This window comes from Mytilus galloprovincialis, chromosome 11 (assembly GCF_965363235.1).
Source record: "Mytilus galloprovincialis chromosome 11, xbMytGall1.hap1.1, whole genome shotgun sequence".
NCBI lineage: Eukaryota > Metazoa > Mollusca > Bivalvia > Mytilida > Mytilidae > Mytilus > Mytilus galloprovincialis.
In genome coordinates this window covers 18,122,884-18,139,167 of record NC_134848.1, presented here as the reverse complement: position 1 = coordinate 18,139,167, position 16,284 = coordinate 18,122,884, and the positions used below count along the sequence as shown (strand labels likewise).

At 30.5% G+C, this 16,284-nt stretch overlaps 1 protein-coding gene across 4 annotated transcripts in view; it reads right to left on the bottom strand.

The window, feature by feature from the left end:
* Positions 1-16,284, bottom strand: part of LOC143051783 (uncharacterized) — a 62,708-nt gene that overhangs the window by 6,690 nt on the left and 39,734 nt on the right. For all 4 annotated transcript variants that reach the window (XM_076224712.1, XM_076224714.1, XM_076224713.1 and 1 more), the window contains 10 exons: positions 12,787-12,934; positions 11,845-12,185; positions 10,258-10,542; positions 8,230-8,328; positions 7,271-7,294; positions 4,523-4,759; positions 3,816-3,887; positions 1,864-3,009; positions 829-907; positions 393-543 (listed from right to left, as the gene is read on the bottom strand). In XM_076224712.1, coding sequence (XP_076080827.1) covers positions 393-543; positions 829-907; positions 1,864-3,009; positions 3,816-3,887; positions 4,523-4,759; positions 7,271-7,294; positions 8,230-8,328; positions 10,258-10,542; positions 11,845-12,185; positions 12,787-12,934 — 2,582 coding nt within the window. The remainder of the gene's footprint in view (positions 1-392; positions 544-828; positions 908-1,863; positions 3,010-3,815; positions 3,888-4,522; positions 4,760-7,270; positions 7,295-8,229; positions 8,329-10,257; positions 10,543-11,844; positions 12,186-12,786; positions 12,935-16,284) is intronic.

Sequence of the window (16,284 nt, the reverse complement as noted above, 5' to 3'; positions counted from 1 at the left end):
AAAATTGATTGACCAATAAGGATATATGTAAAATCGATGTCAATTAAACAAAACTTGCTGCAATTTTTACCCCCCCCCACCCCAACTATTTGAATTAAGTTTTTTATCCTTCATTAATCTTTTGATGTCGTTCCTTAAGCAAATAATTTTTTTCAATCCAATTCAACACACTATCATTTGGTTCTATTTTCCTTCTGAATAAATAGATTAAAATACTTTACATGGTAAACAATTTTGGTTGATTCATGATTTTTTTTTTATATTTAATTTACTTGTTTTATCTTAAATACAAGCCAATCTATGAAAATTAATATCTAACAAAATATTACGATTCCAGATTGAATTCTATACTAAGCACATAATATTCTTATTGTACAAGAACCTAAACCTACCCAATTATCTCATTTTGTAAGACTTTTCTAACATTATCCATATAGATCTGTTTCAATTGTTTGAGAGTAGCATTTCTTTCCTTTAACATTTCACATCTAACTGTTTCTGCTGCCCTCATGTTGGTCTCTGTGATGTGTTTCATAACATCCTCTGAAAAAATCGAAATATTTAAATTAGGAAACATTAGTTAATGAAATTCAAAACTTTTAAATCTCCTTTTTTTCATTACTGATTAAAGTGTAATACTGAAAGCCCCATGGGGTAAGCATCAGACTATGATGTCCACCTTCATTTCTTCATACTTTTCAAAGTTTTTTTGATTGTTTTGCTTTTTGTATACATCTTGCTTCTTCATAAACTTGCTTGCTTTACTGATGTCACTGCTGTTGTATGTTAATATCTCACAGCGGTATACTACAAATATCTTTAACTCACCTTTAATTTTAGTAACCGTGTCCAAGTACTGGCCTCTGATCTGCATCACGTTTTCTTCGTCCAAATCTTCAGAATCAGTCTAATAAAATGAGTTAACAATCAAAATGAGTACTACATACAGTCAAATTATATAAAATGCATATTATTTTTTATCTTACCTCCTATACAATTCTAGGAATATGATTGGTTAAAAGCGTCCTTGTGGAAACCGTGTATATTTAATATTAGGTTAGTTGGGAGGCAGGGCTTATTTCATACACGGTTAGTAGTGGTGTAACGTCCCTTTAGAGAAACAAAACAGTACCAAGAAAAAAATCTTAAAGGTTTCAACAAACAAAGAAAGTGATGATAAAGTGAAATAAATTCATAAAACACATTTAAATCTAACAAGTTGTCATTTTTAGCATCTGTTTTTGTAGGAGCAAAGGAAATAGTTTCTTAATCATGTTAATGCTTACTGTATTGAAGACTTGCTCATTTTGATAGGTCACTAGTCTAAATTTCACATGTTAGGATAGTCGAAAAGATAAATTCGTTACATAGTGTGCTAGTGACGTAATACGGTATATATGGGGATTCAAGCTTCGCTCTCACCCCAAATGGAATTTACTGACCCCATAAATACCGTATTATGTAACTAGCACACTATGTAACTAATAAAGCGATGCTAAATAACTGTCATGTCAGCGAGTGTTCAACAATTAAAATGAATATAACAAACAGTATTGTATTATGGTCTCGCATAAAATATTCTTCCAAAATATTTTTTCTTAAGAAATCCATTTGGTAAAGCATGTTTATCTTGTTGATGTATCAAAGCAGATTGATTTTTTTGTTGGGTAATCAGAACTTGACTTGTTTTATTAACACATGTCTACTGATGAAGTTTGTATGTTTAAATTTTTTTTAATGTTTCATTGACAAATATACCACATCTTATAAACATTGCTCTCTAAAATGCCTATAGAAAATTCAACTGTGGTTACATAATTATCTTATCAAAAGATACCTTTTTTTTCATCTAGAAACATTTACCTGTACTTCTGTTGAATTGAGACTTCTTTCTCTCAGATCTTTCACTTCATTATTAATCCTTGTATACTCTAACTGAAACTGTCTTTTCATGCTCTCCAATGTTTTCTTATGGCTGTGTTGCATGTCCACCATTTTGGATTTCATCGTATCCATGGCGCTATTATTTTCTGTTTCCAGACCCCTTTTGATTTTCTCCATCTCATTTCTATAGTAACGTTTAGTTTCATGATATGCTTTTTCAGTCTTTCTCAATTTATCGTTAACTTCATCCTGTTTTTGTTTTTGAGCAGCAAGATCCTTTTTGTATGCTGTCTCCAAGTTACGAATATTGTCAACTAATTTCTCTTTCTCAGTGATAATGTTCAACAGTTCAGACCTACATTTTTCATACTTTTCACCTTGATTTTTCCTCTGTTCTTCAACAGCCTCTTGTTCAAGTTTAATTTGTTCCGATGCCTGCCGTAAAGTTTCAACTTCCTGTTTCAGAGAATCTAGTTCTTTCATTTGGTCAGACTGGCTCCGTAATTTTTCATTCAGTTCATTAATTGACTTTTTATAATTTTCCGCTGCTTCAGCTGAATTCTGGGAAACTTCCTCTAAAGAAGATTTGACAAATTTATTTTCTTCTTTTAAAGTGTCAAGATCATTTTTCAAATTCTTAATTTCTTCAGTATTTTTCTGATTTTCTTCTTTAAATCTAAGGCTATCAGCTTTGGCCTTTTGATTGTCTAACTGAACTTTTTGATTTTCGAACTTGACCTTTTGATTTTCTCTCACGACCTTATCAACCTCTGACCTAAACTTTTCAGTGTCTGTTTTCAACATTTCATATTTTGAGAGTACCATTTTATTTTCTTCCTCCAAATCTTTATTTCTCTTTTTCAACTTTTCAACATTGGGATCCTGAAGTTTCAATTTATTTGACTCATGATCAAATTTCTGCCGTGCAGTATTGATTTCAGTCTCAAGCTTTGTCTGATAAGCTTTTTCAATCTCTGCAGTCAATTTTTCTATTTCATGAGACAAATGGCTGTCAGCTTTTTCCAACAATGCATCTCTTTCCTGTACTTCCTGTTCCAGATTGCTTTTCTCTTCCTCCCACTGCTTTCTTTGAGATTCCATGTTTCTTTTGAAGGAATCATTTGCCTGAAAATTAAAATGACTATATTATGATTTTGATTAATATCGTAAAAACCAGTGTGTCGGTTAAGTTCCTGTATAAAACACATTAATAAGTTCCTTATATAAAACATTGTGTGAGTAGGGCATACCTACTAAAAATCTTTTTACAAACTCTGACTAACTTGTTAATGAGATCAAATTATTTACAACTTTTGTAACTTGTAGCAATTTAGAACTCGGTATAAACATCTGTGTATTGTTGACCCATAGATGTCTTTTTGATTTATTTTGTTGGGTTGCTGTCTAATTGAAGACACCCCACATCTCCTTTCATTCGTGTCAATTCTCATAAACATGAGTATAACTCAAAATTCCTTAAACTCATATAAATCACTTGGATTTGAGATTACATAGATTTATTTCTGTTTTCTTCCTCTTTATTGTTGTAGTATTTACTTCTTCGATCATTTATTTCTTAAATTATCCCTTGTATTCAAAGAACTTACATGTAAATGTAATTACTTTTATAAAAATGTTTTTTTAATTGTACCATTGCTGTGTGTCACCTCTTTTCGATAATACAATAGTTTCTAAATTATTTTTTCGTATCTTATTTAAATATCAACAAATATCAATTGTAATTTTTATGTAAATTCTTTGTGGCTTTTCCTTTAACAAAAGTATAAACGTAATTCAGTAAATGATAGCATCAAAGCATTTTGCAGTAACCCATCAACTTCATTTCATTCACATAATAACAGGATTTAGTTCAAATTAGCTTTTTTACAGTCATAATTAATAAAGATTGAGACTGAAAAATAACAACATACAGTGTCATCTTCTTTCTGTAAGAGTTCTCTGTACTTCTGGATTTCTTCCTCATGACTTTTCTTTAACTCATTCTGCAATAACAATCATATATATAAAAGAGGGGGAAAGATACCAGAGTGACAGTCATGTGTCAAAACTTTAACAAGAAAGCTTATATTTAGAAAATACTTCTATATGTTTACTATTTTGAATTTTTTTACTGCAGGCAGCTAAATTTTACTGTAATGCTTTTTTGGAAGAGACTGGTATCTTTAATCATTTGTTTTCAAAAGATTTTTACCTGCACTTATGTTGATTGCTTGTCTAAAAGATGAAACTTATATTATTATAAAACAAGAATGTGTCCCCAGTACACGGATGCCCCATTTGCACTATCATTTTCTATGTTCAGTGGACCGTGAAATTGGGGTCAGAACTCTAATTTGACATTAAAATTAGAAAGATCATATCATAAGGAACATATATGCTAAGTTTTAGGTTGATTGGACTTTAACTTCATCAAAAACTACCTCAACCAAAAACTTTAACCTGAAACTGGACAGAGGAACGAACGAACAGACGGACGAACGGACGCACAGACCAGAAAACATATAGCCCCTCTACTATCATAGGTGGGGCATAAAAATCTCTACCTACCCTACACTACCCTAAAAAACAAGGGTATGCAGAATCAAACAAATAATTTTTATAAGGTTGTGTATCTTACCACTTCTTTAAAGAATTTTTCTCTGGCCTGCTTCAAAGCCTCAGTCAAAGTCTCATGGTTTTCCTTGACAACTTTGTCATGTTGGTCTTGCAATTCAGAAATCTCAAGTTCCAATTTCTTCTTAAACTCCGCCTCCTTCTGTTTAGTCACCGCCTCTTTCTCCATTTTCCATCGCTCCTCCTTCTGTTTTAACTTGTCAATCAATTCACTGTTCTCATCTTTCAAAGTTTCTATCTCCTAAAATTTCAAATCATATGATAATTTATCAATTAAATAAAATCTTAACATTTCTTATATTTTTTTTTATCTTAAAGTTAAATAGTATTTGGAGAAAAGGGTTTTAATTTCAGATCTATAAAATATAAGAAGATGTTGTATAATTGCCAATATCTTTATGTCCAATTGCAGAACTTTGTATTTTTAATATCAATTTGTTACTATATACACATTAGGAAGTGTTCCAGCAGGAGAATTAAAATATTTTTTCTGTGATCTATATTTCATTCAGAGGTTGAAAGTTTGAGACTTTGCTCATGGCAAGGAGGGTTCAACTCTGATCTTTATTGTCATACATTTAGGAGATAACTGTATTGTATTTTAAGCTCCGACGGCATCAATTGGGGATTTGATGGTCGCAAATTAAGTTTACTGGCAACACGTTAGCGGAGACAGTAAACGGGTATTTGCGACCATCAAATCCCAAATTGATGCTGTCGGAGCTTAAAATACAATATTGTTATCTCCATTCTAATGAAACTGACAGAAAACAATGTTAAAACATGTATTTAAAATCTGTCATATGCCGTCTGCGCTTGCACATACGTCCCCTAGCATCAATTCTCAATTGATGCCATGTAAGAAAGTGACGTTATCCAATCAAAATGAACGTTACAAACGTTGTTGCATTAGAATGCCAGATACCCTGCCAAAAGTATGTGGTTCCCTCCAGGTATCCACCTTTCACCAGCAATAAAACTAGCTGCCATTAAATAGTTAAATGGGCTGAAATTGTAGATAAGCACTAACAACGATGTTTGAATACTGCTTTTTCAGTGTTGTGATGATGAATTCAATACTGCAATCAAGTACCTTACAGTCATAAAAATAAATCTAGTGTAGTCAAAAATTTGCAATTACTCAAGTAGAAAAGGAACATTTGTTCTTATAATTATATATAAGCTAAAAAAATGAAATACTAAAAATATTAAACACTCTGTGGTTTGAGTAACATAAACATGCTGCTAAATTACTGTGACTTAATGTGAGAAAATAAGTGAGAAAATCAAATGAGAAAAAAGCTTACAGGTATGGTAAACAAAGTCAAATGTCAACTATTCAAACAAGTTTATCTAGCATATTATTTAGTTTCAATTTCATATAAGTATGTTTTCCTGTGTTCTGTGTCGTCAATAAGGCTTGTCCTAGCAAAACAAATCATGCAGGTCATGCTTTGGGGCAATGAAAAAAAAAATTTTAAAAATGCTACATTACATTATTATTTTTTATTTTTATCCCCCTTTATTTTTGGTGCTATTGTTTCAGAGAAAGATAAAAAAAAAAAGAAAAAAAAAGAAAAAGAAAAATAATAAAAAGCATCTAATGAAAACAACATGACACAATATACTTACTCTCTTGTCGTCTAAATACTTTGGAAACCATAAAGGGAGATAATTAGATTTTTGTCTAGTGTAAGGGAGATAATAATGTGTCATATCAAGCTTTGTCTAGTGTCAGGGCTAGTCAAGGTCCTTAAAAACTTTCATTGTAGTGTCAGGGATGAAACATATTTCTGGTAAAACATTGGCTAGTGTCAGGGAAATAATCGTGTATATCTCCAAGAACTTTGTCTAGTGCAAGGGAGATAACTATGTTTCCTATTAAGCATTGTCTAGTGTCAGGGAAATTAAACATTTCTTGGAAAGCATTAGCTAGTGTCAGGGAAATAATTATATATTTCTTTCAAGAGCTTTGTCTAGTGTCAGGGAAATCACATATTTCTTATAAAGCATTGGCTAGTGTCAGGGAGACAGTTCAATTTTTTTGACAGAGCGTTTATTTGTTTTATATCAGTTTGTATTAAATTAAGAGTAAATGACCTGGCGTCATTTTTCTTTAAAATGTATATTTTCAAAGTAGAAACATTTATTTATATTATTAATGTATAAAAATTGATTGATAAGAACATGTATTAAACACAGGAAAGATAGAAAGAAATGTAGAAAGAAAGAAAAACACTACTTTTGTTTGTTCAGCATGTGTTAAACTGTGTCTGCTATTCACACAAAATTAATCATTACAAGTTATGACATATGAATTATTGTGTTTTCTTTACTTTAGATAAGACTACATTTCACCAAAATAAATACAAATGTTTTTCAACATGCAAAATACCTATTTTAGCCTCTATATGTTTCATCTAATTAGCTTTCCAATTAATTCTTTGTTTAAAATCACTATGTAACTTTTTTTTCAAAAATGAAAATGACGTCCTCATTCTGCCTTAGCCCAAAAAATTACAAAAAATCAAGAGTATCAAAATGTATAGGATTTTAATTTCAAATTATAAAGGCTAATAGGTTAAATCTTTGTTTGAACAAAAAATAAATTTTGCATTAGATTAATCGGCTTTTTTTTAAAGTATACTTTAATCTTTCATTTTCAAAAATATTATCTAGAATGTTTCAAATTTTGTAATGAAGAACAGTTTATATTAACTGCTGGTGAAATGTTTGCCTTATAAGAACTTACACTCTGTTTAAGTTTTATCCTCTCCTTAAAAAAAGGTTTTCCATTAATATGAGGTGTGTGATGCTTTTTGTGTGTTTTGCTTTCACTTTTTGTTTCATTTCAGCGGAAAGATGGTACAACTTTATCAAGTAGATTTTTTTTTTAATCTAAGTTGTACACCAGTTTCAATTAATTATCTATTATTTATATGCTGAATTCCATGGTTTAAATGTTATATGTTCAGCAACTATGCAATGAATACATAATTATGCAAATAGAAAAATATAATACAATATTCTAAATGTTTATATATTTATCTACTTAAATAAATCATATAAAATAAATGTGCCAAGTCTGAAGAATTAATTATTTTTGCGACTGTTATTCAAAAACGTGTTTTTTACCTCATATTTGAGATTATTCTAAAATACAAAATTTGAAATTGTAATCATAAACTTATAGTAATTATTCAGTTCTTGTTAGGAGTTTATCAAATATGGAAGCACTATAAAACAACAAATTATTTAGAATTTTTGTAATTGAGAAGACATTAAAATAAGAGTTCTTTTATAAAAATAAGACTATGGAGTATTTTTTTAAGATTTTTTATAAAATTAGAAATAAATTATAAGAACAATAGGATGATTAAAACATCAAAAGAAGTGAAGGAATCAAATCTTACAAATCAATTTAATGTAGCTCTTTTCCGTCACATCAAATACAAGTTTCTTATAAATCAAATTGGTTACAATCTCTAAATATCCAATGATCTGAACAAAACTAATAAGCATCTAAAGATCTTTTCTTGAATAATATTTGATCTAAATCAATCTTATCTACCTAATTTTTTGTTAAGCTCAGTTACATAATTTTACAAAAAGAAACGTTATAAAATAGACAAAACAGTAACCCTATATTAGAAATTCTGGAGAAGGCTATCACCTGATTAAGATAACATGAAATTGTCTCCCTTTAATTACCTCTTTTATAACAGACAGGCTGAGTTCCTCACTAGCAGACCTTTCCTTTTGTTTCTCTTGTAACCATTCTTTTCTAGCCTCATCTATTGCTATGGAAACCTTAAAGAAAATAAACAAGATGTTATACAACAATAAACTGAATGAAATTAAAACAAGAGGCTCTCAAGAGCCTGAATCGCTCACCTGAATTTTTTTGGTTTAATCTCATATCAATGATTATTTTGGCTTTTCAATTTATTCAAATGTTCTTTGAATCGTCCTATTTTCTTCAAAAGAAAAACAAATCATTTTCTCCTATGTTCTATTTTAGCCATAGGAGCTATGTTTCTTGACATACAAGGAAATGAAATATAAAATTTATACTAGATACTCTGAAACTCTAAAACTCATTTAGCCTAAGTTTGGCTGAAATTGATACAGCAGTTTCAAAGGAGAAGATTTTTTAAAGTAAGTCAACATGATGAACAAATTGTGAAAAAGTCTTTAAAGGGCAATAACTCCTTAAGAGGTCAATTGACAATTTTGGTCAAATTGACTTATTTGTAGATCTTACTTTGCTTAACATTTTTGCTATTAACAGTTTATCTGTATCTATAATAATATTCAAGATAATGACCAAAAACTGCAAAATTTCTTTAAAATTACCAATTAAGTGGCAGCAACCCAACAATGGTTTGTTTGATTCATCTGAAAATTTCAGGGCTGATAGATCTTGACCTAATGAACATTTTTACCCTGTCAGATTTGCTCTAAATGCTTTCGTTTTTGAGATATAAGCCAAAAACGGTATTTGACCCCTATGTTCTATTTTAAGTAACGGCGGCCATGTTTTTTGACGGATCAAAAATCGAAGCACACACTTTGTGCAGGATAATCTAAGGAACAATCATGCTAAGTTTCATCCAAATCCATTCAGCAGTTTCAGAGGAGAAGATTTTTTAAAGTTAGCTAATATGATGAACAAATTGTGAAAAATTGTCATTAAAGGACCATAACCCCTTAAGGGGTCAATTGACAATTTTGGTCATATTAACTTATTTGTAGATCTTACTTTGCTGATCATTTTTGCTGTTTACAGTTTATCTTTATCTATAATAATATTCAAGATAATGACCAAAAACTGCAAAATTTCCTTAAAATTACCAATTAAGTGGCAGCAACCCAACAATGGTTTGTTTGATTCATCTGAAAATTTCAGGGCTGATAGATCTTGACCTAATGAACATTTTTACCCCATGTCAGATTTGCTCTAAATGCTTTCGTTTTTGAGATATAAGCCAAAAACTGCATTTGACCCCTATGTTCTATTTTAAGTAACGGCGGCCATGTTTTTTGACGGATCAAAAATCGAAGCACACACTTTGTGCAGGATACTCTAAGGAACAATCATGCTAAGTTTCATTCAAATCCATTCAGTAGTTTCAGAGGAGAAGATGTTTGAAAAATTGTTAACAACGACGACGACGACGGACGCCAAGTGATGAGAAAAGCTCACATGGCCTTTTAGGCCAGGTGAGCTAAAAATATGAATTATACTGTTTACCAACTAATTATGGCAAGCAATTTTTTTTCACAACTTTCATGAGAATATAAATAATTGCAAAAAAATGCAAGAAAGACCTATGAATTAAAATACTGGTAATTGAGTTATACATGTAGTTGCTAGGTTTTTATTAATGCCAAAAATGTAACTAGGTCAGTATTGCAATAAAAAGAACTCACATTTTAATATATATCTGATACAATCATTTGTACAAAGATTTTTCATAAAAAAAATCGCAGTAATTAATCTTGCATTTTTTTATCAAAGGATTTCTATAACTCAAGCCTACTACTCTCTATATAAAATAAGGAGTAGTATAACTGCTCATGAGACAACTATCCAACAGATTTCATGGTCTTTAATTATAAACATCAACAGTAATCTCCCCTGAATTGTTTCCTTCATAGAGATTTTTATATGTTTAACTCTGCACAATGCCAGTATTTGTACTCTCATCTGGAATGCTCTAATGCCCTCAGACTAACCTCAGCAGATATTCTCTCCTGGATTTGTTCTTCCATAGAATTCTTTATCTGTTCTACACTGTATTCATGCGAGTCCTCCCATTCCCTTCGAGCATGCTCTATTGCCTGTTTCAAATCCTTCTTCTGCTCCATTTCTCTCTGCTCAGCTGTAAGTTTATCCTTTTCTTGTCTTTCCCTCGTTTGTTTCTCCAGATTATTCTGCCATTTTGTCCTTTCTTCCTCTAGAAGTTCTTTAATTTCAATATCTTTCTTTCTATTCCATTTTAGTTTCTCCTCATGAATTTTCTGAAATGAATGAAACATAGGCTTAACTATCAAAATTTCTGTGTATTAAATCATTTAAGATACTGTATATTTTTGCCTGTATTAACGATTTTTGATGCAAGAATAATTATGTATTTTTCATATATCTTTAGTTATGTCAGAAATTATTGTAGACATTTATTGATGCAAAGTTTTAACAATCGACAATTCATTAATGGCAGTTTGGATATAATCTATATTCTAGTCTAAATTTTAACAATCGACAATTCATTAATGGCAGTTTGGATATAATCTATATTCTAGTCTAAATTTTAACAATCGACAATTCATTAATGGCAGTTTGGATATAATCTATATTCTAGTCTAAATTTTAACAATCGACAATTCATTAATGGCAGTTTGGATATAATCTATATTCTAGTCTAAATTTTAACAATCGACAATTCATTAATGGCAGTTTGGATATAATCTATATTCTAGTCTAAATTTTAACAATCGACAATTCATTAATGGCAGTTTGGATATAATCTATATTCTAGTCTAAATTTTAACAATCGACAATTCATTAATGGCAGTTTGGATATAATCTATATTCTAGTCTAAATTTTAACAATCGACAATTCATTAATGGTAGTTTGGATATAATCTATATTCTAGTCTAAATTTTAACAATCGACAATTCATTAATGGCAGTTTGGATATAATCTATATTCTAGTCTAAATTTTAACAATCGACAATTCATTAATGGCAGTTTGGATATAATCTATATTCTAGTCTAAATTTTAACAATCGACAATTCATTAATGGCAGTTTGGATATAATCTATATTCTAGTCTAAATTTTAACAATCGACAATTCATTAATGGCAGTTTGGATATAATCTTTATTCTAGTCTAACTAGCAAAATTCATAATGTGAGTTTTAGGTATCACAATTTTAACCACATCACTGAGTGCTTGTATGCCTAATTTCTTAATTTGCTTTATTGTTTAACAATCATCATAATAAATGCATTCAAAAGTTTCTAAATTTACAGTAGATGGACACAGATGCACAATTTATTTCAGGTAGACAGTAATTGTAGCCTTTTCCTCAATTCCTCTGCTTATATCATAAACTTTGATATGTATGCTAGCTCGTTTTGAAGCCAAGACATTTTCAAATACATGCATGTAACTAAATTTTCAGGGTTAAGGAGTGAGAAGAATTTATTTGAAAATTAGTACAACCCAAAATTCTTTTCTGATGCCACTCCTCAAGGCATTTTGACCAAGATACACCATTACTGACAAATTCATTTCATCCCCATCATATACAAATACCTGTAAAACATCAATTTCATTGTTCTCCTCCCAATCTGTCTTCTCCTTCTCCAGTCTGATCTCTAGATCCTTCTCCATCTTTAATTTCCATTTCTCCTCCTCCTTCTGTACAGCCACTTCTCTATCGACCTCCGCCCTATTGGTAGCCCTCAATCTCTCTTTCTCTACAGCTTTCCTTATTTCTGAATCTTTATCATTCTCCATCTCCTCTTTGACCTTCTCCAATGTCTTTTCAAATTCTGTCTCCATCACTATTTTGATATTGTCTTTTTCTTTGGTAAGTTTACTCTGAAGTTCTTTGTCAAATGAGGTTTGTCTTTCTTTTGTCCACTGTTCTTTTGCTGCAATGAGAAATACAAATTTTAAAAAAATGTTATAATTGCTGGAAAAAAATTATTTTGTATCGGTTTAATGTTTTTCAGTTCTATAAAATTTTCTTATATGGTTTTAACTCTATTATTAAAGTGACTTTTATTGGGTACAATGCAATGTTTTAACAAAACAGCCCTTAGATTTTTTCAGTTACAAAGGTGTCTTTAAATCAGTATGAATCATGAGTTTATTATGACGGCAACTACTATGCAGCTGGTAAAGCAACAACTTTTAATACCTTCCATGACTTTCACACGCGAGGCACAAATAAGTTAAATTCAGCGTAATTTTTTAATCATCTAATTTATAAAGAGTTCCCAACTTCCATTGTTAACTGCTGTCTCTTTGACAAAACATCCCATACAGAAAATTATTTTTTTTGTGGGTACCATTTTTCATGGAAAACTTACAATGTTACATGCTGGTTAATATTTATTTTCATGATTTTGCCGAAGTTTGCATAGAAGCTCATAGAAAATTTGTCATTCATTGAACGTTTCATTTTGTGGTTGACTTGAACCCATGAAATCGCTGAAAATGGCATCCAACAAATAATAAACCTAACTATACCTTCTGTCACACGAACGTCAACTTCTGTTTCGAGAGCCGTTTCCAGTTTAGATTGCCACTCAGACTCGGCAAGTTTCACAGCATTTTCTACAGCTGTCTGTTTGGCTACTTTCTGTTCTTCAAACCATTTCACTTTGGCCATAGCAATCTGAAATAGAACATCATAATATCAAAATAAGGCAAACATCATACCTGCCAAGTTTTGAAAGTGTCCATGGGGGTTTTAGTGCGCGACAACAATTTCAAAGGTTACAATTCTTTGTGACGACTATTTTGCGTGTGCTGTTTTGTGGTCTAGAAAAAGTGTCATATTTGTCAGATGAGCTTACATGCCTTTTTCTTAAGTTTATTTGCATGATTCTAGTTATTATATATCAGTAGAAAAGATGAACATGTAGCTGCAAGATTAGGAATTAATTTCATGTGTAAGGATATTAAATAATTGTTGACTTTTCCAATTTAAAATTATGCACAAAGAAAGACCTTTATCAGGTTGGGAACAACACCTAGGGGTATCCCCTCAATGTAAGGACATTAAAAACACTTTTTTAAGTAAAAATGAGCACATATTCATATTATTTGAAGAAACTTTTCCCAAAGAATTATACATCTTATATGATCTATCTGGTATAATATGGTCAACACATGTCCAAGAATTTTGGTATGTTCTTGGCCTAATATATCATGTCTATCTTCTTTATTTTTCAAAATAATTGGACCCTACATTAAGAAAAGTGTTTCTAAATATAATGTCAGAATTTCCCATTTTTAAGTTAAATAAAAATCTACATTTTTCATTTTTATTTTTCACAGAAGTAAAATGACCCCTTGACTAAGTTTTTGTTTTGTCCATGTGAAAAATAAAGAATAGTACATTAAATGATTTGGTATTTTAATTAAATACATAAATAACATTTGTTACAGCAAGTGTAATATCAATAAATTAGTGAATAAACTACTATTTATTATCTTTATGGTAGTACTGCATCATTGAAGTTTGTCAATCAGCCATGCTTTTATTCTTATTCTGTGTAAGAACCTCCTTGCAGGTGAAAAACCATTTGCCATGTTTACGATTTTAAAAAACAGAGGAATTCAACACAAGTTCAACCAGGATGTTAGAATTATCTTGAGAGAAAACGTTTTTGATTGGCTGATTAATTTGATCATGAGAAACATAGAATTTGATTGGCTGAACACGAATGTCTTCCTTTGACACAGTTCAAAATCGGGAACCATCCATATTTTCGAGTAGATTTTCACAAAATCGTGTTTTAGAGGGTTTTTCATGATCACGATCGTGCAATCGTGACAAAGGGTCAAAATAGTGTAATACACGCCTAAATCGTGAAAGTTGGCAGGTATGAAACATAGTTTTAATAAAACAAAAATGGATGTATTGCTATGCATACTCCTGTTTGTAATTCAATTATGGTTAAAAAGAAAGTAGATTTTTTTTCTTCTTTCTTTTTCAGTTATATAGTTTCTTATTTATTCTTGTTCCATATCATTGTAATATTGCATGCTATTCTTATGTAATATTTAACTGGGGTTGGTATTTTAAGGAAGCGGATTAATATAAGATATATATATATAGAGCTTGTTTCTGAATCCTATTATTATTGTGTATGGTTATATATTTGTATTGATGATGAATAAATATGTTTAAATTAAAAGAAAGTAGTAAGATTTGAAAAGTGCTCACAAATTACAACTTGTCACTACCAAGCTGCTGACAAATTAGGTATTAGTTCTGTATAGCAGTTTTTAAGAAACTTATCAATGTCAAACATTTCATTAAATATGAATTAATTATGTTTTGAAAAATGTGACAGAAATGTTGAATGATTGATTTATTGGTGTTTAACGCCACATTCAGCTCACTGTGCAATTTGTAGCAGCCAGTATTTGTTGGTGGAGGAAGACATGAAAGAACAGCCTACCTTCGGAAAGAACACTGACAATCTTAGTCAATTAAAATTGGAGTCGAGGGCAACTTCAAGATGCAAGATTTAAACTCAGAACCCTCAATTTGGATCAAAGAACTAACGAAAGGAAGACCCAACAAGACCAATGCAATATATCCTCAACTCCTTAAGTTTTCAGACTTTAAATCATTGCTAACCATGAAATAAATAAATGGAGATGTCATCATGCATACAGCAGTATATACAGACTATTCAATTGTTTAATCTAACCAAAAAAATATTCTTAAATAATTACTTGATTTGACACAATAATAACACTATTTAAATCCCCAAATTATGGCTTTAAGCTTTTACCTGCTATGCCCATTTCAAATGCATTTAAATCCATTTTCACAACAATCCTTTAAGTTCAATATTGAGTTAATTCTACTATCCTTTTTCTAAAGATATTACAATGCCTATGTGGTTTACAAACTGACATATTTAAAAAATTTGTAGACAAATTTTTCACCCTGGCTACAATATCAAAATTCATTGCAGAGATCTAATTTTCCAAAACAAAAGCTTTTAATTAAGAGGTGTATTTAAAGATCACTCAAGCATGTATTTGTGGTATGCAATGAATTATTTAAATCTATATTTATCAAAGGTATGATCCCTTTAAATATAATAAACTGATTACGAGTCAATTGTATATTATCAATATTAAAGATATTCATAATTAAAATTACATTGTATATCTTTGAACATTACTAAGTGTAGGTTGAAGATGTTAAAATACTTAATTGTATGTGATAGGATAAAATATAGACAACTGTCCCAATATTAACAGTTGGATATAAGTCTTGAATTGAAAATGACAAATCCATTAGAACTGAATGCAATTACTATGGCTCGTAATCAATATACTGTAAATTCGGAACTCATGTATAAACTGGTAATTCTGTTATTTGTCCATCAAAAACAAAAAAGTAAAAAAACTGATAATTGTAACCTTTTAAATGCTTTTTAATGAATAAATCACACACCAATTTAAAAAGTGCTGATAAGAATTTTGTATGGGGGTTCAAATTACAATTTTGACACAGATATAGTCAACAATATCAAATTTTATATCATATATATATTTTTACTTACCAGTCAAGGAATATACATAAGGATTATCTCCCTTACAACGTTCTCATAACTCGCAACACCTGGATGATTTCAAACATCTATCTAACATTGATCATCCGGGTGAAGGCCTCCTCAGTTTATCTTTCGGCGGCAACAAAATAAGACGTTCTCACTTTGAGACTTTCTACTATAGTCTCGTCGTTGAAATTTTTTATTTATGTACGTTTTATATTAATTTATTATCGTCCGTTCATATTGGACGATGGCTGAAGAGTATAGACATTCACTTGCTGACGCAAATGCTGAAAATTTAGATTCAGATAGTGCAGGTGAAACGCCAACGGGTGATTTTCTCGTGAAAAAAATGGCGAGGACAACAAAAGACTCTTCTTCAAAGAAAAAGAAACGTGTGTCAAAGACGGCTGAACTTGAGAATAAGTTAACCAGTATGGAG